At 35.3% G+C, this 23,308-nt stretch overlaps 4 protein-coding genes across 6 annotated transcripts; 2 read left to right on the top strand and 2 right to left on the bottom strand.

The window, feature by feature from the left end:
* Nucleotides 1–1,069: 1,069 nt before the first annotated feature.
* On the bottom strand, nucleotides 1,070–5,832 carry LOC111519065. The gene is made up of 4 exons (XM_023177863.2): nucleotides 4,176–5,832; nucleotides 4,025–4,121; nucleotides 1,392–1,615; nucleotides 1,070–1,331 (listed from the first exon to the last, which is right to left on the bottom strand). The coding sequence occupies exons 1-4, from the start codon at nucleotides 5,709–5,711 to the stop codon at nucleotides 1,176–1,178; spliced, it is 2,013 nt and encodes a 670-aa protein (XP_023033631.1). The 5' UTR covers nucleotides 5,712–5,832; the 3' UTR covers nucleotides 1,070–1,175.
* Nucleotides 5,833–5,872: 40 nt separating this feature from the next.
* LOC6646187 lies at nucleotides 5,873–11,288 on the bottom strand. Its single transcript, XM_047010425.1, has 6 exons — nucleotides 9,733–11,288; nucleotides 9,578–9,674; nucleotides 9,150–9,510; nucleotides 6,978–8,823; nucleotides 6,827–6,923; nucleotides 5,873–6,285 (listed from the first exon to the last, which is right to left on the bottom strand). The coding sequence occupies exons 1-6, from the start codon at nucleotides 11,260–11,262 to the stop codon at nucleotides 5,912–5,914; spliced, it is 4,305 nt and encodes a 1,434-aa protein (XP_046866381.1). The 5' UTR covers nucleotides 11,263–11,288; the 3' UTR covers nucleotides 5,873–5,911.
* Nucleotides 11,289–14,499: 3,211 nt separating this feature from the next.
* On the top strand, nucleotides 14,500–15,559 carry LOC6646217 (suppressor protein SRP40). 2 transcript variants are annotated; one of them, XM_015177681.3, is made up of 2 exons: nucleotides 14,510–14,670; nucleotides 14,902–15,559. In XM_015177681.3, exons 1-2 carry the CDS (start codon nucleotides 14,542–14,544, stop codon nucleotides 15,481–15,483), a joined length of 711 nt encoding a protein of 236 aa, XP_015033167.1. In that variant the 5' UTR covers nucleotides 14,510–14,541; the 3' UTR covers nucleotides 15,484–15,559. The 2 variants fall into 2 exon arrangements, with proteins under 2 accessions (XP_002068812.1, XP_015033167.1); XM_002068776.4 differs by having other exon boundaries at nucleotides 14,500–15,559.
* Nucleotides 15,560–17,525: 1,966 nt separating this feature from the next.
* On the top strand, nucleotides 17,526–22,630 carry LOC6646218 (PDZ and LIM domain protein 7). 2 transcript variants are annotated; one of them, XM_023177809.2, is made up of 6 exons: nucleotides 17,526–17,774; nucleotides 19,682–19,833; nucleotides 19,892–19,986; nucleotides 20,635–21,413; nucleotides 21,502–21,569; nucleotides 22,376–22,630. In XM_023177809.2, exons 1-6 carry the CDS (start codon nucleotides 17,568–17,570, stop codon nucleotides 22,464–22,466), a joined length of 1,392 nt encoding a protein of 463 aa, XP_023033577.1. In that variant the 5' UTR covers nucleotides 17,526–17,567; the 3' UTR covers nucleotides 22,467–22,630. The 2 variants fall into 2 exon arrangements, with proteins under 2 accessions (XP_023033577.1, XP_002068813.1); XM_002068777.4 differs by lacking the exons at nucleotides 20,635–21,413; nucleotides 21,502–21,569; nucleotides 22,376–22,630 and adding exons at nucleotides 20,096–20,268; nucleotides 20,373–20,579 and having other exon boundaries at nucleotides 17,553–17,774.
* The last annotated feature ends 678 nt before the right edge of the window (nucleotides 22,631–23,308 follow it).

Raw genomic sequence — 23,308 nt, 5'->3', positions numbered from 1 at the left:
AAATTGGAAACAGGTTTTACTTTAAAGTTAACTTACTTCACTACTGAATTAAATAACAAAATCGTAAGTAAACTGTCTGTAAAGACTTTTTACTAACGATGATTTTTCTTAAGAATTCGCCGTCAATTACGACGCTGATGGTAGGAAGCAATAAATATTACGAAGAAAAAAAAGGGAGAATAATTTCTTTATGTGTAGACTCTCAGCAAAGCATCGAAGAATAGGAATAGGAGAGTAGGAATACTGTCGTTCCCTCTCGCTTGCACCCTTACGTTCAAATGGAACAGGACACTTCTTCATGCATGCTAGCCAGTAACATCGATTTATAAGACGCTATCATGTCAGAAATATTAAGCGTCAAACCGAGAATAGAACCAATGATTGTATACCCTTCATTGTCAGTCATCGACTACTAAATCTAATTGTGTGCCACAGCTCTAAAGACGCCATTTAAGTGAACGACCTTCAAACATTAAATGTCTCATCTAGCAGTTACGGACACAAAACCATTTCGTGAATATTCAAGTTTTATATGAATACTTCAACAAATTGAGAGACGACTGCAATGAAGCAATGCCAATTTTTATTATTTCCTCTCTGCAAGGGTATAAAAACTTTAAAGAAGTGCAACAATGAATTATGCTTAACCTAAATAGAAGCCAATAAACCAACAAATGTTGTTTTAAGAAAATACTTTTAGTAATTTGGAAACAAGACAATTTATATCAGGCAAAGATTGTATATTTCTTGATAAAAATATGCGTTGGTGTGACAAAAAGCTAAACAATTCCCCAATGCCCTTTGCTCAAAGAGTATAACAAAAAAACAACAAACCAAACTAAAAACAAGCAAATAAATATTCAACTTGACACTGAAATTGTGAAAGATATATATCCACAAATATATATACAGCAATTTCATATGTATTTTCAGTTTTGAATATATCTTATGGGACCATTAAGAGACCAATTTTTGATCCGCTATGTGGCACATTTAATAGATAGGAAGTCCCATGTTATTCGAGGCATTTTTCTTTTTTAATTAATGATCTTGATATTTTTTTGTCATATTTATTTATTTTATATATTATAGTACAATACTTGTTGGAAATGAGTGCAAGTTTTCTTTTTTTTTGTTTTTTATATCTGAATGAAAAAGTAAAAGGTCGATCCTCTTTACTGACGACTTCTAGGAGTTGTAAGAGCTTCAAGTTTTGCCTCCAGTTGTTGCATAATATTTCTTTGATTTTGTACATTGGCCTGCAACTTTGAGACTTTCTCCACGGTATCATCAAAGTCGACCATAAGACTATGGTATCGAAGTAGACCGCCCTGCAAAAATAGAAAGAGTGTGTGTGTGTGTTGGTGTGTACATATTTTGAATTGACTTACCTGAAAGGTTAAATTACGCACTTGTTTACGTGTATTATCTCGTTGCATTTTAAGATGAAATATTTTTTCACGTAATTCCAATTGGTATTTATATTTTGCATCGTATGTTGCATTGACCATCTGCAATTGTTCGGACAATTCAACGCATCGCTCTCGTATATGGGCTAGCGAATGCAATTCATGGTAGAAATGACTATGCATAGAATTCAGACTTGATGATTTCTCTAAAGATTAGAAAGGAATTCTTTATTAAAAATATGTTTGTTTTGCTTTGAAGAATCTTCGATAAAATAATTGCAAATCTTTACAAAGAAACCTATGTACATCTAGTTAGTTTGAAATGTAGTTCTAAATGCCTGTATACATATATAATGCATAAACGTCACCTTGTTTAAACGTTATGACTATAAACTACAGTCAAATCTGAATCATGTAAATAATAACTATTAGTACACCAAATTTGATAAGAATCTTGTAATGATGAATCTTGTAATCCATTGATTTATAAGAAGCAAACGTTTTATGCTGAAAAATTTAACGATAAGTGCTTTAAAGAGTGAGCAGGATGGCAAGATTGAGAGTGACTGGAATGATTATAGCACTAACCATAGAACAGGGGTAGGCACAAAGAGAGCCAGATCAAACTGTCAATGTATGCGTGCGCTTGCTTGTGTGCGTAAGCTGCTTTACACTGCGCGAATCGTATGTGAAGAAACGAATAAAAAAATTAAACTGCAAGTGAAACTGCGGAATTTTCCCACAACATTTTTTTACCGAATCGCCTTAAAAAACAAAGTACAGTCATGAGTCTTCGATTCCTTTTACCTTAATGTCATAAAAATGAATGCATATTTTGTATCGGCTATTATATGTATATATTTTTCATACTATACATATACATGTATATCTTACATTTATATTACATTATGCATGTTCGCTTATATTATAATATACTTTTTACCCTATAGTTGCCATGTACGAAAGTGAAGCATTAATTTTTCTGCGTGTAGCTGCGTAACAAAGCGACATAGTACTGCTTTCGTCAAAAGTCTGTGCGACACTAGCTGTTTTTTTACGCTTTGAACTTGTACTTCGTGCTCACATCGGCATGCACACAGACGGCCACACGAGCAATTGCCGAGCAAAAGTGCCCGCACGGGCTATGGGCGCCTACCTCTGCCATAGAACACATAGATGGGACAAACTCATGATTTTTTGATTGCAAACGCTAGCCTAGTCATGGAACCCCAGAGAACTTCGGGAAAACCCGAACGCTCTCACTCTCAATGAGAGCGTAAAATGGGGAGAGGGCAAAGCAGCTACGAAAAAATTTCAGTCTAGCACAGACTACCGAACGACGAAGGCAGGCCTACGTCGCTTGTGATTTCGTTCTGTCTATGTATGTGTACACTCGTCGGTACATGCTCAGGCTTCGTAGTGTGTGTGTGACGTGAAGTTGTACAACATCGCATTTCAATAGCTCGCTCGACCAAAATTTTTCATTTTCGACAAAACAGCGGCAATGCGAATAGGATATGCCCCTGTCGAAAGAATATCAAGAAATATTGGCATCAGCTACGTATGTATCCCGGTGGCTGTGCCGATAGAGTGTTTGCTTGGCAATAGGAATGTCGCTGGTTCGAATCCCAACTCGATTATCGTTAACGAAGTTTTTTTTTTGTCTATTTTTTTTATTTATATAAAAATAAAAAAATAAAAATAAACAAAAGGTTGGTTGTTTTTTTTTTGTTTTATTTTTTATTTTGTTCCTTTTTGATTTTTTTTTTATTTATTTTCATTTTGTTTTTTTTCCTTTTGTTTATTTTTATTTTTTTATTTTTATATAAATAAAAAAAATAGACAAAAAAAAAACTTCGTTAACGATAATCGAGTTGGGATTCGAACCAGCGACATTCCTATTGCCAAGCAAACACTCTATCGGCACAGCCACCGGGATACATACGTAGCTGATGCCAATATTTCTTGATATTCTTTCGACAGGGGCATATCCTATTCGCATTGCCGCTGTTTTGTCGAAAATGAAAAATTTTGGTCGAGCGAGCTATTGAAATGCGATGTTGTACAACTTCACGTCACACACACACTACGAAGCCTGAGCATGTACCGACGAGTGTACACATACATAGACAGAACGAAATCACAAGCGACGTAGGCCTGCCTTCGTCGTTCGGTAGTCTGTGCTAGACTGAAATTTTTTCGTAGCTGCTTTGCCCTCTCCCCATTTTACGCTCTCATTGAGAGTGAGAGCGTTCGGGTTTTCCCGAAGTTCTCTGGGGTTCCATGACTAGGCTAGCGTTTGCAATCAAAAAATCATGAGTTTGTCCCATCTATGTGTTCTATGGTTAGTGATTATAGTAAATGAAATATGAATCACTTAATCTATTTATAAATATATGTAAGTGCTTTAGAATCAAATAAAAAAAATAGGTGAGTTATACGTAGAAAACGTTTTATGATGAAAAATTGATCGAATCGATGAAAAATTGATTGAATCGATGAAAAATTGATCGATCGATCTGCAGAGTGAGCAAGATGGCGAGATTGTTAGTAACTGTTTTTTGGTAAATGATACAATCAAAGCAAACATTCAGACGACTTCCGACAGATCTTACCTTCGAGTTTCTTTTCCAGACTTATGCATTGATTTTGCACAAGAAGAAAAGTGTCCATGTTAACCTCTTCATTAATAGTTGCCAGATGACCAATTTTCTATCAAAAAAAAAAGACATTAGACTTCTTGATTATAACTATTAATGGGCTCACCTCATCGTAACGTGCCAAATTATGATTTTTGGCAATGAGATGCAAACGCAAATCGCTTACTTCATTCCGCTTGTTATTCAACAAACTCATTTCACGTTCAACAAACTTTGTGAGTAGTTCCGAGTCCTTAGTTACAATAGTTTTATATATCAAATTCGATAGACGTTCATCCAAATACATGGAAACAGTTTCAGCACTATGTAACTCCGATAAGACATCGACTAAAAGAGAGCTACACTGACTTTTCGTCTCAGCTACACGTTTTCGCAACAAATCTAAGCGTAGAAGGGTCTGGAAATAACGATGCCTGTTCATTATTTCGGTGTAGAAACTACGATCCTCGATATGATGAAGCATGTTATTTCGTCTACAGTATTCCACGGTTTTTAGATTCAATGCAGTATTACGATATTTCTCTACTAAATGTTGTTCCACAACCTTTTCCAGCTCTTGGTAAAGCTTCACAATGTCAAGACGTTGAGTGAGCAGGGCTTTGGAGATAGCCGTATCGGCTTCATTCACAACAGATTTCAGAAGAATATGCAGAAAATCGGAAACAATTTGTTCACTGACTTGTCCAACATCGAGATTACCACTTGGTATTGAGGAGTAATCTCTTACAACCGTTTGCGCTAAATTAAAATTAAGTAAGTTCGGGTCGTATTCGTCAGACTGGTTGTTTGTCCTTCTTCGTGGTGTTGGCAAATCGTCCATGGGCAGATCACTCAGGGATAGAGTCACATAACTATCACTATCATCTGCGATATACTGCTCAACTTCCTCATTCAAACTCTCGATATAAGTTTCTGAAGAGCTGTGAAGAGATTCTCCTGTTAGTGGGTCAACAAAATGACCAGTGTCCACAGATTTGGTGCTTATGAAGCTTTGACTACGTCTTTCGATTTCATCTTCTTCAACGCTAAGGGATAATTCGGATACATTGGGCATATCTTCGAGGGCTGCGAATATGGTATCGGCAAAAGAAAGTCTGGTAAGATTTTCGCCGTTCTCAGATTCGCTTGTGGTTTCTGATGTCGATATCTCATCTTCCAACTCATCTAGAAGTAATTGATCGTAATCTTCACATAGTATACTTGATTCCGTTCGTCTACTTAATCTTTCCGATTCTCTTTCTTGTTTATTTAAATCTTTCATTTCTTTGTATTCGGAATCACGTTTTAGCATCTCTTCTAATCTACGCTCAATTCGCTCTAGATTGAGTTGTTTTTTCATTTGTCGTGCCTCTTTCTTACGATTTTTGATATCCTCAATTGTGGCTATCGAGATATCGCGTTTAACAATCTTCTCTATATTCACATCTTTACCCCCTATGTATGGCAATAACTTAACCTCATTCGCTATAGTCGTTCTTTTCCACTTTTTCTCTGTGTCTTCTTGATCCGATGGAGTTTTATCTAAGTCTCTTGGTATTTGCTCCTTCTCCTGCTCTACTTTGTCATTCAGTGGAACAGAAGATTCTTGTACATAAACTCCTTCTTCATACGGTTCCTTTGGATCCTCTATTACTAAATCCATTGTTTTTATTTTATATATTTTTTTTTTGTTTTTTTTTTTTTTTGTTTTGTGTTCTTGGGTTTTGTGTGTATTCGTGTTGCGAGTATAGTTTACATTAAATGTTGAGTTAGTTGTGTTAGTTGATGTGGCTGGTGGATACAAACAAAGTTTACATAGCTTACTTGATAAAAAAATGTTATATGTCCTTTATTTAAAATCGACTACAGATTACGTGACTCAAAGTAGGCAACACGCGCCGAAAGGCTTTTCAAACTTTCTCTTAATTTAGCTACACTAACACGTTTCTCTTCCACTCTCTGTAGAGTCACATCATAGTCGGTCATTAGGGCTGGCATCGATAGGATGCCCCCCTTGATAGAAAGTTCCTTATGTCGTTGTTGTATGCGTGTTCTTTGCATTTTTGCTTCATAAAGACTTTCACGTAGTTCCATTTGTCGATCCTGCTTTGTCCGCAGGATGGCTTTCTTTTCCTCTAGCATATCAGCAAGGACCAGAGCCTTTTCGTGAGTGTGTTCTATCTGATGAATATCCACTTGATGGGTGTTCAGTAGCTTCTTCAAGTCAACATTTTTTTCTGTGGAAAATCGTTTTGAAAGAAAATAAATCAATTGATAAGATATGTCAGCTCAAAAAACAATTTTGAGGTTATGTTGTCGAAATAAAGTTTGAGGTCATGCTGTAGTGGCCTTAGTAAACGTAAATGAAGAAATACATATATACTATAATTTTTAACTTCAGTTAAGAAGGTTAGACATTAAAATGTTCAGTAAAGTATTTTGCAAAGACAACTTTGAGGTTATGTCAAAGAAAACTCGGAGGTTATGCACTTAAAAAGGCAAACTGGAGGTCAGTTGTGCAGCTTTAAGGTTATATCAAAAGAAAAATTGTAGGTTATGTTATATAAAGTGAACTTCAATTGTAGGTTATGTGCTTAAATATGTTCTACAGTTTTTTCAAAAGGCTCTATTACTTAAATTTTTAAGAAGTACGGTAGTGGCACTTGGGAAAGAGCTAATCAAAGGTTAACTGTTAAAATTTGTGGTACAGTATTTTCAAAAGGCAATTTTGAGGTTATGTATTGAATTTTGTGGACATGGTTGCAGCACTTATCTCACCTTCAATTTTCTTATCCAATGCCACCACCTGATTCTGTATGGCAACAAAGTCACTGATCAATAGGTCCTCCGTTACTTTTTCTAATTGATGAATTTTCTAAGGATTATATTATAAATTAACCATGTTAACCATAATTTTATTGATACTCACATCTGTTATGCGACCTAGAGAATGTTTCCTGGTGATGAGAAACAGACGAGCATCACTGATCTCATTTCTCTTATGCTCCATCGCTTTCAATTCACGTTCGACTATGCGCTTGAGAGAATCGGAATTATTTCGTATCAGATGATGACGCATTGTATGTTCCAAATGGAGTTCACTGTGCTTAACAATAGTTGTGGCATATTGCAAATCCATAAGGACACTACACATAAGTTCGGCATTCTTGCGTTTGGCTTCAGCATTTCGTTTTTTAACATAATCCAAATGATTTAATACCTGTTTATAACGTCGACGCTCATAATACTCAGCCGCAGGCGGTAGGGTATGGAAGACACGTTGGATTCGCTGACGTTTATAATATTCACAAGTTCGGGCATTCAAATAGAAGTTTACTGATTTCTCAATCTCGTAGGTTTCTATAGATTCCAATATGCCTTCAATTAGTTTTTGTTTATCACAATTTGATCGGAGCATATTATCGGCAGTGAGTAATTCTGATTTCGTTACCACTTCATTAATCAGTTCCTCGAGAAAATCGTTAGTAATTTGATGCACTTCATTTTTAATACTTTTTGTTAGTTTATCCTCCGAACTGCTGCCCTCATCCTCTCCCATGTAGCGAAATCCTTGCTGGAAATTGACAAATGAGTCACCGTCACGCTCCCCGTCTTCAGTTTTGACGATTTCTTTGGGTGCCTCGTCACTATCATCAAAGTCTAACATGCCCGATGATGACTCGCTCAGTGCCATTTCTTCTTCTACTTTCTCGACAGGTACATCGCCTGCGCTCGATTCTGAACTAATCAATATTTCGCCAGTCAAAGGATTCACAAACCTTCCCACATCATCTTTAAATGAAATCTTAGAGGAAATGGCTGTTAAAACGTTCGCTGTCATTGGAGCTTCGTCTGATTCGGATATATCAGACATTTCAGGCATTTCAAAATCATTAAGAAAATCTGTTTTCATTTGTACAGTATCTATATCATCTGCAGATAGCTGTTCCCATAGATCTTGGTCTGATCCCCCTGATGAAGCATATGCACTTAAGAAACCTTCAGAGTTTTCATCAAAATCGGCACCAAACTGTTCCACCACAGTGTCCAAAACGTTACGCTCCAGCAAACTCTTATGTCGATATGAGGGGCGGTTACGTTCATCGAAATCGGAACCAATAATACTAATAACATCACTACGATCATCATCGTCCCTATTTTCCTCGAGTAGCTCTCTTACTTCAGCTACCACATCGAAAGCCACCACCGAACTTCTTCTCTGTCCAAAACGCTTGCTGGCACGTTCTTTGCGTTTTTGTCGATCACGTTGTTTCTTCTCCTCGTCCGTTAATTGTTTCGACTTGCGGGTCTCGACAACCTCATCTAACATTTCGTCTTCTTCTAGCTCTTCTTGGGTTTTTTCGATGGGCATCTCAGCAGCCTGTTCTTCAGCAAGTGACGCTTTCTTTGATTTACCTTTAGATTCAGCATCACCCTGATCTTGTACTACACTTAGTTTATCGCCAGATTCTTTTTGTTTGTTACTTTTTTGAGTTAGTTGTTCTTGGGACACTCCATTTGGCTCAGCAGAGCTGGGAGCTCCACTTAGTCTATGACTGGATGGTTCTTTTTGTTCGGCTGAAGGCTCAGCTGTCTTGATTTCCTCTTGGGACTGCTTAGGTTCTGCTTCTTGATTTTCATTCACTTGTTCTTTATCTGGTTCTAGATTCTGTTCTTCAGTTGCCTCTTCAGCAACTGTGTCTATTGGAACATCCGAAGCTGCGACATCCGGCAATTCTTCCTTGGACGCAGACATTTCTACTTGAATTATGCGTAATTAGTGTGTATTGTGTATTAATGTATAAGTGTTTCTTGTGCGGAGAGTGTGGTGTGTTTGAGTTAAAATAAATGAAATGAATGTGCCTAAAATTGTTGATAATATTCCCCATGTTAACATTTTTGGCTTGTCAAATTGAAATATTTTTATCAGACAGCACAAATGTAGGCAATACAAATATTAATTGCGCAAATACACTCACTGCGAATTGAATATAATAACTTTAGAAGACAGATTAAACTCCATGCCCAATTCCATTAAATGGATTTCTCTTTTCTTTCATATACAAGAAATATTTATGTTTATTTAAGGTATTAGATAGATGATTCGTAGTAGGCAAATCGAGTGGACATGCTTTTTAAAACTTCCTTTAATTTAGTTATACAATTTCGTTTCTCTTCTACTTTTTCCACAGTTGCGTCATAGTCACGCAGCAAAGCTGGCATCGATAGTATCCCACCTCTAAAGGATAACTCATTCTGCTTTTGATGTAAGCTGGACCTTTGCATTTTTGCTTCATAGAGCTTCTGACGTAGTAAACCTTGCTGTCGCTTTAGATCCAACAGAATGGCTTTCCTATGCTCTAGCTGCTCGGCCAAGACTTCACTCTTTTCGAGATTATGTGATCTCTCATGTAAATGGACATTATATGTATTTAGCAGTTTCTTCAAATCGACATTACGTTCTGGACAAAAAACAAACAAAAGTTTAGCTGAAATCTCAGTAGGAAATTTGAGGTATCTCTTATTTACCTTCAAGTTTTTTATCTAAAGCCATTACATCATTCTGTATGGCTATAAAGTCACGAATGCACAGGTCATCCGATATTCTATCTAGATTTCCGATTTTCTGAAAAAGTATATTTTATAAACCTCATTTTCTTTATATTTTTTATAGAGTCTCTCACTTCTTTTATGCGGCCTAGAGTATGCTTGCGAGTTATGAGAAATAGACGAGTATCGCTTATTTCATTTCTCTTGTTTTGCATCTTTCTCAGTTCACAATCTAGAATTTTACGTAGATATTCCGAATTATTGCGGACCAAATATTGACGCATTGTTTTCTCCAAATGGCGTTCCACATGTTCGACAATTGTTTCCACAAATTGCAAATCCATTAGGACACTGCACATAAGGTGAGCAATATTGCGTTTAGACTCAGCATTATGTTTTTTTACTTTATCCAAATGATATAATGCTTGTGTATAGCGTCGATATTCCTGAAGCTCTTCCTCTGGCGATTGCTCGCTGATATTACGAAATTTTTTCTGACGCTTATGAAACTCAACTGTACGAGTATTTAGATAGCCATTGGAATATTTTTCATCCCAATAGCTATCCACAGATTCGGTTAGACTATTTATTAGCTTCTCTTTGTCACATTTGTTTCTCAGTTCATTATCCGTTTGTATTGTCTCCGATTTCATGTGTATCTCATCTAAAAGATTGTTAAGAAAGTCACAAATTATTATGGTTGCCTCTTGTTTTTGTTGAAGATTTTGAAGATAATTTTCCGATTGTCCGGTTGTCTCTACAACATGATAACCTTGTTGAAACTCTACTAGAATATTTTCAAGAGCATCATCATCAGCACTAACTTTATAGCCCTTAGTGTCGACGTCAGCATAATGGTAGTCGTCCAAATCTTCATCATCCGAGAACTCTGTCATAGTCGAGGGATCACTACTACTACTAATACTTGTTAATTGCTCTTCTTCGGGTTGTGTCAACTCCGACTCTGCCATTAATTCGCTTGATGACTCGGAACTGGATAATACTTCGCCAGTGAGGGGATCAACAAATTTTCCCACATCCTCATAGTTACTCATTGTGCTATCTTTTCGCACACTTGGCGATACATGTTCTTGTACGGCGAAATCTTCAAATGGTGGAAAGACAAAATTATTCAAGAAATCTGTTTTCATTTTTATGGAATCATGCGATGGGTCTACGTTGAGTGAGGCATATGATTCTGAGTCATCATCAAACAACGCATTGTTATCAAAATCGAATTCGTCGTCGTCATCGTCGTCAACGTCTAACTCCTGGATAATGGCATCTTCATAGTCACGATCTAAAATACGTTTGTGACGCGGTCGATATTCGTTGCGGCGTTCTGCTTCATATTTATCTCTACTATCAATACTTCTTATGGTATCTTTTCGTTCATCATCATCATTATTATCTTCCTCTACCTCAAGATCTTGGGCGGTTTCTACTGTGTTTTCAAAGACCACACTTGATACAGATTTGGTTAGGCGTCGGTGGTGACTGCGCTGCTTCTCTGGCTGTAGTGATGATCTTGTACTACTTGAACTATTTGCAGTGGTGGGATCTACCTCTTTGGTGACAGTTGCATTTTGTTCATCAGGAGCAATTACAATAACATCAAATTTATCCACATCCACGCGTTTTTCTGGCACTTCGTTTGTCGCCATTTCAATTTCAGACTGTTTTGTCTGCTCTATATGACATTCTGTTCTGTCTGTTTAGATGACATTTCCACATTTTCATTGACATTTTCCTGTAGCTCTTCATTTGTTTTCTCTGCTAATATCGCCTTAATAGCTAGTGATTCTTCTGTTCCAACGCTTTGATAATCTGAAGAAACTGCTGAAAATTCTTCCGATGAAGCCATGGCTCTCTTTTTTTTTGAGTTTTTTTAGTTTTACAGTTTTTTTTTTATTTTTTTGTTTTTTTATTGTTTTTTTTTGTTTTTTTATTTTTATTTTTTTGTAGTGTTTTACATGTGTGTGTTGTTGTTTTTTATGTACTTTATATGTGTTTAGTTTGGGTTTGACACTTATAGCAAATATATTAAATATTTGAACCAAGCTGTCTAAAAGTAGGCAACACTTTTTATAGACTTGCAGAGAATGGGTAAGAACCTATGAAATTTAAGTGCAAATTCGTACGAACCCAAACAAAATTACACATTTTATGACTTATAATATTAATAATAGGGTTTCATATTAATTTTGAGTTGATGACGCTTTTCTTCTCATATTAATTAAATTTATAATTAAAGGCTTTAACGTGATATACTTAAATTATGAAAATATTGTGAATTAAATGATTTTTGATTATATTTTATTTGGCATTTACAAGTGCAATTTATATTATATTGGTAAGAAAAACGGTTTAAGGTTGAAATAAAATAAAAAAACCTTTACTCATCCTTTAAATGTATTTTGCTAAATTTTGTTTACATCAATTTTTGGGGCATCTTTTGCTGTAGCACCTGTGGCTTTAAATTTGATAGATGGCTAAACTTTATGACATTGATTAATTTTTAATAAATATGACAAAATTGTTTCTGTTTTTGAGTAGCAACAGTTGTCTGATTAACATAAACAGAAACCATTGAACCCCACTAAGTCAAGTTATGACCCAAAACGAAGTTTTTATACACTTTACATATATTAGATTTGTCCACTAAGATATATCTAATACGTTTTAGAATTTTACCATCTTGCAAAGGGTTCTCCATATGTATTTTCTTGCAGATTTTTATCACAAACTTTGCGTCTGTAAACAGAATTTTCCCACATATATGACAAAAACTTTTTTTTGGGGTCGTAAACACAAGGTTTTTTGTTTTGTTCCTAAGAGAAAGAACACTTTTAAACTTATTCTATGACACAAACTTATAATTTCAGTCAAACTCTTGTAATTGAAAACGTGAGTAGATAACCAAAGTGTGGTATATAATAAAATTAATAAAACTTGGGATAGAAAAGGATTTAACCAATTTTCCGCTATAGAATTTAACTTGACCAGTTAAAGACTGGAATATTCCTTTTTATTTAAAAACCAAAAACTACTTTTCGCTTTAAAGTCATACACTTCCCATATCAGAAGAGTTTTACTAGATTTTAAAATGTTATAAAAGTGTTTAATCTAGAAAAAAATTAAAATTTATTAACTACTTGCTTTGTGTAGGAAGTTATTTAATATTTAATGTATGTACTTTTTGTTATGACTTACATATATGCCTGATTAAAATTTATCAACCTGTTTGACGCAAACTTTTACTTAAAATCAATATGCCCCTATTTCCATTTATTTGATTTCCTCTCAGGGCACTTTACTGCATTGTTCGATTTGCATAGTAAAAGAAAACAAAAAAGATTTCCACTGCGGCATTTTGAAGTGAGTTTTTTGTTTGAAAATTTATTATCAATCGACAACTTTAAGGTGAGTTGAATGGTGAATTCGGTTAAATTATGCATAAGGCTTTTTGCTCTTACTTTTTGCTCTTACTTTTTGCTCTCGCTTTTTTGGCGCTTTGATGTTTGAGGACATTTGGGAATCAATATTGAATAAGCCAAAATCCTTTTTACTCTTTTGCACTTCAATCATTTGCTCACTCCTTAAAGCTCTTCTCCGCATTTTTTTTTTCTCTCTTGCTAAATTTAAACCCAAAATGTTTATTGACTTTTAATAACAGTGGTAGAGCGTAGCAGATAAAGTAAAAAAGGAGCTAAAGGACATCTGCCCTTTACCACTTAGTCCACATGCAGCTCACGTTCTTGTGAACTAAACTTTGGGACTCGACAAAGACATTTATCATTCAGTAGCCTCAAAAGACAAAAAGAAAAAAAAAACAAGATGAGAATCCTTGAATCCTTTTTTGTGTCGGTTTTCGGTTGATTTAGCCGAAAGTCTTAAATGGAATTTACTTGGCTTAGCTCAGCCGGCGTTGAGTTGTTGCAATTCATTTATTTATTTTTATTTATATTCTGTTTTGTCATAAGCCAATTGACGCCACTTATAAACTTATTTACTTATTTACATTCTACGAATTGCCATCGATAATTACAAATTGCGCTGTGTCTGAGCTGCGTTGGGATGGGATGGGATGCAATGTGATAGAATGGAGCAGCTTATCAGCATTTAGCATGAATCGTGCATTATGCAAGTCGAAAATCGCACAAATTGCGCAGTCTGAAAATTGGAAACGAAAGATTCAAAGATTTATTTAGATTATTTCTTTGAAAATGCTACTACAAAAATGGGTATATTCACTTTGTTTATCAATTTATAAACATTTTGGCTTAGTTAAAGTTTTTTCTTTTTACTTTGGAGTCCTTGATTATTGCTGGATCAAGTGGAAGAATTTTAGAAAGGCTCAGCTTTGAAAATGTCAATAAAATTTTTCATATTTTTCTTAAATAATTCATTTAAAAACTTGAAACGATGGTTTAGTGATTTTTCAGATTTTCAATATCGTTTCATTACTATAAAATGTTAAAATTTTGCAATTGAATGAAATTATAAAAATATTTTTCCTAGAAATGTTGTTTGTGGATTCTTATCTTAGCTCTAAAAGGATATAATCTTTTTTTAAAAAAAAAACTTTAAAAATAATATCGAAATCTTATAAGTAAAATTTATAGTGTATAATTATCTTCGGTTTTGTCTCTTGTTACCCTAGGCCCTATTTTGCTCATGCTTATGTTTTCGTCTGCAATTTTTTTATTTTCGCCTTCATTATCAGTCACAATTTGATATTTTAATTACATTTAGACGTGGGAGAGCAAGACTGACAGAGATAGCTATATAGAGAGCTAGAGCAAGAGGTGATAATTATTTTGCCATATGAAAAAAATAAATGAAAGGTTTCATAGAAAGTCTCTATCGACTGGCCCAGTCAGTCTATAAAAGTCAGTCGTATAGAAAAGATCGAGAAAAAGCAAATTTAGAATAATTTCATAATGCGTAGCATAATATGGTTGCTAGGTATCTGGGCGGTTTTGGGACTAGTCCAAGCCAAACCACTGACTCTGGCGGAAACTGAAAACGATGCGACCAGCAGCAGCAGCAGCAGCAGTTCCAGCAGCGAGGAACAGGAGGAGCAAAAGGCAGGGAGTTTAATTGTAAGTTCTGAAGGCAGCAGCAGCAGCAGCAGCGAGGAAGATCGCCCAAAACGTACGCCACCAGATCCATGGCATGGTGAGGGGCGGCCTCTTCTATATGATTTGGACCCTGAGCATCATAGAGGCAAGCGCAGTCCAAAAGCAGATAGTTCTAGTTCCTCTTCGGAGGAGGATACAGCCAAGGAAAAGATTAAAGAGGAACAGGAGGAGCAAAAGGCAGGGAGTTTAATTGTAAGTTCTGAAGGCAGCAGCAGCGAGGAAGATCGCCCAAAACGTTCTATACCAGATCCAGATCAATATGATACACCTGTGACCGCTTATGGTGAGGGGCTGCATCATCCAGATCAATTGGCCCATGAGCATCACAGAGGCAAACGCAGTCCAAAAGCAGATAGTTCTAGTTCCTCTTCGGAGGAGGATCCAGCCAAGGAAAATACCAAAAAGAAAGTTGATACTTCAGCTGAAGATTCTTCCTCATCGGAAGAGCATAAAAAGCTGAAAATTGCCGAACAAAGAACTGAAACAAACGCAGTTCGACGCAAAAGACAGTTGGTTGTGTCGAAGGAAGACGATAAACCTAGTGTGGAAATCGAAAGCACTGAATTTGGCACAGATGATGCAGAACCAGAGAGAGGCAACTTCGAGGTGGATGAGGTTCTAGATTTGGCGGCGAAAACAAGTTCAGACAAGGACAAGGCCAGCATTGAGGATTATGCCCAGGGCTGTGAGGTGATGGAGGTGTCTTCCAAAGAGGCTAACGAGACAACCTATGTGGAATAAAATACTAGAAAACTTTTGAATAAAACTAAAGCAAAAAATAACAAACAAAAAAATTAAAAAACAAAACACAAAACAACATGACATTTGACATTTTTTTTTTCACTGAAATAGATATACATATATATGGGTAGGCAGGAGCGGTTTAAAGGGTAATGGAGTGACTTCATCTTAGCAAATTTTAGCTTTAATTGTCTTCATAGAAAACAAAAAGTTTTTGTCTGAAAATTGTTTTTAAAAATTCTTAATTTCCCATGGCATTTCTGTTAATAAATTTATATCTCTTTATTTATTTGGTTATTTGTTTATTGCAAATTTCACTTTTATTGGGCTACTGACCTCTTTAAACCGTGTCTGGCCAATGTGTGTGCATTCGTGTGTGCGTGTGTGTGTGTGTTGCCTTATCAGCTGCTTTTTGGGATTTCGCCTGAAAATGATGTTCTATAGCCATGTCATCGGGCCTGATAAGTGTAGCCTCTTGTCTGGACGTTTTGTTTTTTTTTTATGCCCCCTTCTTCGCTTCACCTTTTCTTATTCTTTTGCTTTGATTCATGTCAGTTGCATGGCAATTTATTTATGGGAAAACTTTGCTCCGTTTTTATAAAAAGCAAAAAAGGTAATTACCATTATACTCAGTGTTAACCTAATGCCATGCGTTAAAAGCAAAGTAATTGCACTTATTATGTGATATTGATTAAAAATATTTCATTTAATTCGTTTTAATTAAAACATACAAACAAAAAGGTTAAAGAACACTATTTGTTGATTAAATTTCATTGATATTACGTAATTACGACTTAAAAGTCGATTGATCCTAAAAGTTTAGGGTGATTGTTTATTGATTGCTTTATTGGTCAGCAAATTCTTGTAAGAAGTCGTCGTATAATCAAGAACGAATCTTTAAACAAATCCTCTACGTCATCGATTCTGTGATTTTTGAACAATTTACCAATGGGAAAGTATCTACAAAACTTTTCAGAAAGAAACAAGATATTTTTAAAATATGTTTTGAATTCTTAAACTTTTTCTTTTATCCTCCTTAGAAAAGCAATAAAAATCTACAATGTTGGCCGTTACTTTGAGTATCTCATTTTAGTTAGTACTTTCCTCTAACCAATACACCATTTTTATTACCCATTTCCACCAAACATTAGGTCTGGCCATATAATTATGAGACGCAGCTTCATTTGCTTTTGACACCTTTTCGTGTTGTTTGGGCTGTAGCAGATGACAGGTGATAAGGCACGTGCAAGTGTTTGTTTTCGATTTGTATAGTTGGATATTTAGAGTATGTGTAAGATGTGAATACGAACTATATACGTACATACATACATATATAAGTGTATAGACATTGATTTGGCAGGCAAAGATCTTCCTTACGCAGTGATGAGAGAAAATGCCAACAAGTGACAGAGAGAGAGAGAGAGAGAGAGAGAAAAATTATAAAAAAACTGCAAAAAAATAGAAAACAACCAAATTTTTTTTTTGGTTTTTCTGGGATAGAAACGTGAATGCAACGAGGCAAAAGAACTTCTCGAAAAAAAATGTATTTTAGTTGGCCCAGACAAGTGCAGTTGAATGCGTGGAATTGAAAGAAGAAGAAGAAACAAAATTTAAGTTATTTCAAGCCCTTTGCAAGAGGCTAAACTAAATTACATTTGTAAAAAAACAAATAAATTTCATAATTATTTAATAAAACTTGCAACTAAAAAAGTTTAAAGTTGATAGATTTTTTATGAATTTTAATCGATTTTCAATTGAATTTTTAAATTGTGCAATGATTATATAATATAACGGGAGTTTTGAGTGTCTTAAAGTGTTAAAGAAAAACAAAAAAAAAAACAAGAAAAAAGTGTTAAAGACTTTATATAAAAAGCCGGCAAAATAAATAAACAAAAGTAATATTTATAATTTTTGACAGCCAAAAAAACTTTTGAAAATTTTGCCCCCAAGAAAAAGAGAGAGAGAGACGAGATAAAACTTAAAACCAAAAGACTAAAAGAGATTGTCACACAAAGAGAAACATTTGCTTTGATTGTATTTGTTTTTGTTTTATAAATAAAACTTTTGCTCTTTAACAAAACAAAATGCCCGAACAACTCGGTTTACTCTGGTCAATGCCGGAGACAAAGAAGAAGGCACCGATTATTAAGGTATCCTGCGGCATTGGCGACACAGATGGCTTCCCTGCCTTCGATGTCGATTCGGATGCCTATGCCTCCAAGGATGATACCAAATGGGGTTTTCTAATAACTGGCGGCTCCGAATTTCACATGCCACTCACAGTGTTTCAGGTAAGTTTTGGAAGGTCGGCGGGGGGCTTAGGTCAAATGGTAATGTTTTCCTATTTTCTCTGATTGCCTCCACTGTATGCATATACATACATATGTATGCGGTGGCAGCTGCTGCAATTGAGTTTCGTCATTGTTGTCGGCCAATCTCAGAGGGCAATGTGTGTGTGTGTGTGTGTGTTGTGGTTGCTTCTGGCTCTTGGTCCAACGCCAATGAATTTGAATTCGAATTATGCCCTCACGACGTAGTCAAATCTAACGAAATGAATATTTTTATTGTTCTGTTCCGTTTTCTTGTTTTGCTTTTCTTTTCGTCTTGCAACAATTGCCGCTGTCTGTCTGCTGTGTTTTCATCTTGTCTTCTATTTCTTTCGTTGTTCTTTGTAGTTAGTCACAGGCGTTTCCAGCAAAAATAAAAGAGGGGACACCATCTGTAGGCAGTTGGAATTCTAATTCGTATTCTTAAATCATACTAGATTATGCGGGATTAAATTGACTCCTAAGTTTACACAGAGGCAGCATTGTTTTACTAGAGTCATTAAGGAAAATGTTTTAAAACTTGTTATTTACTGAGTTTATACTAGTTTTTTTATAGGATTTTTTACTCCTATAACATGTTTGAAAGGCAATAAGCACAAACAGCTTTAATAAGACTTATTATGAATATTTGCTTATATGCAACGTCAACTTAAAAGCGGAAAAAGTTTAGAAAAAATTTCATATTATTCAAAATTCCATAGACTAAATCTCTTTCTAGCTCATAATAATCATCCTTTCGCAGTTTTGGCTTGATTAACAAATTTACTGATATCTTATCCTAATCTTATAAATATATATTTCGCAGACTTATGTAGGTCTGTTTATAATATAAAAGTCTAAATTTAGGTATCCGATTTTCATGGCGATTTCTAGATTTGTAGATTATTTTGTACGTAAATTATTTACCTAGTTTGGTGATAATTGCATTAAAGTTGTTCTAAATTTTGCAGGAGCAAAATAATTTTTCGACAGATTGTTCCTATAAAAACTATATACTTAGTTAATTCGATCTTGATGAAATTTGGCATGGTCATTAAAAGGTATATTAAACTGACAAATACTAAGTTTTAAAATATAAGCTTACCAAATAACGAAGTTATTGGCAAAATTCACTCTTCTTGTAGTGATCCGATCCAGCTAAATCCGAGGTATGGCTATATGTATATTGCCGTTTTTAAGGGAGCTATACGATTTAATGATCCGATCCAGCTAATTCCGAGATATGGGTATATGAACTTGTGTTGATCAAGAATATATATACTTTATATGGTCAGTGATACGTGTATACTTTTCACATTTCTAACCAAGATTAATATCCATATACACGTATCTCCGACCATATAAAGTATGTACACGCTGGTATTTGGTATCAAAACGTTTAACATTTCAACAATTGATTTTCTCGTTAATTGTAAAATGGAACTTCGGTCGCTTAAAAAGATTTGCATAGACTTTTCTCGAGATGGAAACCCCTTATGGTGTCTACACCCATGTCCATAGCGAGTTGTATTGCGAGTGAATGTACAATATTTGGGTTAGACGTTCATATATGTATGTATATATAGTATAGTTTAGTTTAGTATATAAAATGTCTATGACTTTAGGAACTTTTGCTGTTCAAACATTTTACTTTTTGACGTTTGTGCTCAAAATAATAGAACATTTTGAGAGCATATACAGTAAGCTCATATGTATATATATAAACAGTATATACAGTCTTGATATATAGGCACTTGTCAGTTGTATCCGTTTCTCGAAAGATTCTCAACAATTGCGTTGCGAAGCTCGTCGAGTTTGGGTCAGTGAGAAAGAAAAAATATATCAAAACTTACCCATTCCAAATGTTTTTTTTTCCCCCAAATACTTACTAGGTATCACCGGATGGTTTAGCCGATAAAGCAGGCATACGTCTAGGAGATATCATATTAGAGATAAACGAAGAGGACGCAACTCAGTTGAGTTTATCAGAAGCCCAGGAGAGAATCAACGCCTCACCCAAGAAGATACATTTTCTGCTGCGCAAGTAGGTGGAAATTATTTGAAACCAAAAATTATTCTCTAACAAATGAAATTTTATATAGCATGGATGAGGAAGCTGATCCTTCAGGCATGTTTGAGCCAGGAGAGGAAAAATCTATTGTGATGCGAGTGCCGAAACCTTTGCCACCTCCAAGTGGTAAGTGATGCACAAACCTTTAAAATTTGTTCCACCCTCTGGTCCTTTTGTTTTCACTTGGCTTTCAATTGCAATCTGTATACATATATACATATATATATATTTGTAGACTTCCATCCCACACCCTTGCTTGGCTCACGTTGTTGGCATCCGATCATGTGGCAAGAACCGCCAGAGCCACCAAAGCCAAAGAAAAAGAAAACTAAAACCCAACTCGATGAAGAGGGCAACGAGGTGGTCATAGAATTGAGCGAAGATGAGTCCTCCGATGAGGAAGAGCAGGTTAGAACAAACAACATAAACATTTATCTAATGCCAACAACTTAGCAAGCAATGACAGTGAATAATAACCCTTTCCCCTTCCTCATTCTCTCTGATGTGATTAGGAGCTGCCCCATCATCGCATTATACGTAATATAAAACGTTTCTTTGCGGAAGTTGGTGATAATCAGGAATTGCGTAGCAGCACCATTGAGAATATGTTGATGGCTTTGCCCAGTGCATCGAAGGCCAAGTGAAGAGCGTAAAAACCTTAATCCCTTAATAAAATAAACTACTGTACCATGTTTATGTTTCAATAAAAAAACAAAAATAAAACAAAAGAACCCCAAAAAAAAACACAAATATCAAGTTGAAAACCATTTTTAGGTCGCCTTATGGCCAACTCTATTGAGTTGAGTCTATGGGAAATGCAATGTAAATTATCAGCCATAGCGGAAATACCAAAAATTCTAGCCTCAACATTGGCCACAGTGTCACAAAGCTATGAGAATGTGCAACGAAAGTGTTCTTATGATGAAGACGCTCTTGACTATGAATTGATTAAAGAAGAAGATGAGGAGGACGAGGAGGATGACGAGAAGCATGACCTGGTGGATGATGAATCAGAAAGTGACACTGACACTGACATTGAGAACAAAATGAATGAGGTGGAGCAATCAAAGCTGCTAGTGAAGGATGTCACACCAGAATCGGATTATGCATCGGAAGCCAATTACGCGACAAATGAGCCAAGTGATGAGTCTAACGATGATGAGGATAATGTCGAGGATGAGGATGAGGATGAAGATGAAGATGATGGTAAGGCGGTTTATTTTCTAAAGCTGCCTGCAGCATCTTCTCAAGCAGATGAGGAGAACGAAACCGACACCGATACCGACAATTCCTCAACTGACAGCGATTTTTTGAGCACCACTTATACCTGGAATCTGCGCAATGCGCCAAAGTTGCGTATAAACGATGATAATAATGATGACGACAGTGATAATGATGATGATGAGGCCAAGGAGGTGGAGCACAACGAGTTGAAAAGGCAAGAGCAGTACCAGCACCAGGAACTTTATGAGAAGCCAGCAATTCGACCTGCTACACCCACGCCAACACCTACACCTCAGGCCAACCCTATGGCTGAGTTACAAACACAAAAGGTAAAGTCAATCAGCAGGTGTAAGCAGCAGCAGCAACAACAACAGCATAAGAGTCTCTGCTTTCTTCCTCTCTCTCTCTCCCCATTAGCTGCTTTTCAAATTGGATAAACTGGAGCGTTCTTGGCCCTGGGCAGATCGAGAGAAAATCATCTACAAGTAAGTTATACTAAAATTTCGTATATATATTTGTTTTTTCTTGCAGATTTCTTAAAGACATTGAGATAAAGCATGCAGTACCTAAGACTTACCTTTATTGATAATGAGAAGTTGGCTTTATTAGGTCTTATACTAGCAGCAGTATAGAAGATTATATATAGTATTTGTAAGATTGATTTCTATATACATAGCTAAACTAGATTTAACACTGATTTATTGAGTAGAGTCGAAAAGAAAACGTTATATTGTAAGAAGAATACAAATTTCCTGTCATTTCCATGACGCAATCAGTAGTATAAAATATTATATTATATCACAAATTGCGCAGAAATACAATGTTAGAAAATTTCTTTACACATGTTTGCACTTAAGTATATTCCGCATCAAGAAACGCCTAAAAAGAAAAATATTCTATGTGGAGGGGTCTTGGGGGTTACAATACAAATGTAGACTATTTATGGATTCAATTTGCTTTGAAGGAATAATTTTCAAAAGATTTGTTTGGCCTAATTTTGTTGCAAATCTGCTGCAAACCCAGAAGTATCTAAGAAAATGAAATTTTGAAGATTTTTGTCCCACAGTCATTTGATTTGCAAGTTTTCAAAAGCAATTACCATCAAAATCTTAAGACAGATTTCCCCTTATTGAAACTGATGCAACAAGGTACTTACCTACTTGACAATAAAACTCATAGATACAATTACTTGAATTTTCTAACAAACATCCATCAGTTAGTAATTAACTTTAATTAACAACACTCGAACTGAAATGTAATTTAAATCTGATATTAATTTTTGTTTTTGCAGACAATCCACTTGCCATTTAGTGCCCCGGAAACCTTTGGGTCTGGTTGGTCAACGTATGCAATTGTTGCTGAAGGATAAGACCCAGCAATAGATTGATGGGAGGGGGGAGAAAAAAAAACAGAATACAGGGTGCACTTGGCATCAGTTTTCAACCCCAAACCAACTTTTAATTGAGTTTATTATGCAAATTTTTGTGGAGCGACATCAACAGCAAACTCTCGCCTAACTTTCATTTACACTCTTCCTATCAACACTCAATTTTTTAATTAAACTCAACACCTACACACACACACACACGCCCATTTTGACACATACACACACACACACACAGTGATTTTCCCATCCCATACTTAGTCCTTTTTCTAGCCCATGTCTGTGCATTAAAATGTACTTTTTTCTTTTTTTTTGTTTTTTGTTTTTTAAATTGCACTTTATGACTTTCTAGTAGGTCAACTGGAAATTTGTTTGAAACATTTTTCTTTAACACTTTTTTTTTGTATATTTTATTATTTTTTTTCTAATAAAACTTTAAATAAACAACAAAAAAATATATATGAAAATTCAATTAAATTTTTATTTATTTTTTGCCATCTTTTTAGTCTTTTGTTTTGGAAAAACTCTTTGACATTCAAGTTGAAGAATTTTGTTGTAATCAGAGGCGTAGTCAACAAAAGGACATTACTAGGGAACTCGTATATATTTAACTTTATTTTGAATCAAATCTCAAATTTCAAAAATATTTTATAAGTTTTTTCACTTTAATCTAAATTTGTCTGTTTTAGTTGGGTAAATGGTTTTTTAAAGCCCTTTCTTAGGATAAAGTCTGTCTGTTTTTATGCAAGGTGCTCTCTTAGTTTTGAAGCTACTTGAACAAAATTCCGAATTGTCCAATTGTCCAACTATTACATATAGAAATCGGCTAACAACAAACTG

This window comes from Drosophila willistoni (genome assembly GCF_018902025.1).
Source record: "Drosophila willistoni isolate 14030-0811.24 chromosome 2L unlocalized genomic scaffold, UCI_dwil_1.1 Seg72.1, whole genome shotgun sequence".
In the NCBI taxonomy this organism is placed as follows: Eukaryota; Metazoa; Arthropoda; class Insecta; order Diptera; family Drosophilidae; genus Drosophila; species Drosophila willistoni.
Note: the sequence above shows the minus strand (reverse complement) of the source record. Positions and strands in the feature narration are given on the sequence as shown.

Excerpts from the sequence above, each read along its gene's own strand:
- LOC6646187 (XM_047010425.1), bottom strand. The coding sequence starts at position 11,262 with ATGGCGACAAACGAAGTGCCAGAAAAACGCGTGGATGTGGATAAATTT. Across the intron at positions 9,511-9,577 it reads TTTAGATAAAAAACTTGAAG|AACGTAATGTCGATTTGAAG; the intron begins GTAAATAAGAGA and ends TTTTTTGTCCAG. Across the intron at positions 8,824-9,149 it reads CGATTTGCCTACTACGAATC|ACGCATAATTCAAGTAGAAA; the intron begins ATCTATCTAATA and ends TACACACTAATT.
- LOC6646218 (XM_023177809.2), top strand. The coding sequence starts at position 17,568 with ATGCCCGAACAACTCGGTTTACTCTGGTCAATGCCGGAGACAAAGAAG. Across the intron at positions 19,987-20,634 it reads ACCTTTGCCACCTCCAAGTG|GTCGCCTTATGGCCAACTCT; the intron begins GTAAGTGATGCA and ends AACCATTTTTAG. Across the intron at positions 21,414-21,501 it reads CTGAGTTACAAACACAAAAG|CTGCTTTTCAAATTGGATAA; the intron begins GTAAAGTCAATC and ends TCTCCCCATTAG.
- LOC6646217 (XM_002068776.4), top strand. The coding sequence starts at position 14,542 with ATGCGTAGCATAATATGGTTGCTAGGTATCTGGGCGGTTTTGGGACTA.
- LOC111519065 (XM_023177863.2), bottom strand. The coding sequence starts at position 5,711 with ATGGATTTAGTAATAGAGGATCCAAAGGAACCGTATGAAGAAGGAGTT. Across the intron at positions 1,616-4,024 it reads TCTGGAAAAGAAACTCGAAG|AGAAATCATCAAGTCTGAAT; the intron begins GTAAGATCTGTC and ends TCTAATCTTTAG. Across the intron at positions 1,332-1,391 it reads TGCGTAATTTAACCTTTCAG|GGCGGTCTACTTCGATACCA; the intron begins GTAAGTCAATTC and ends CTATTTTTGCAG.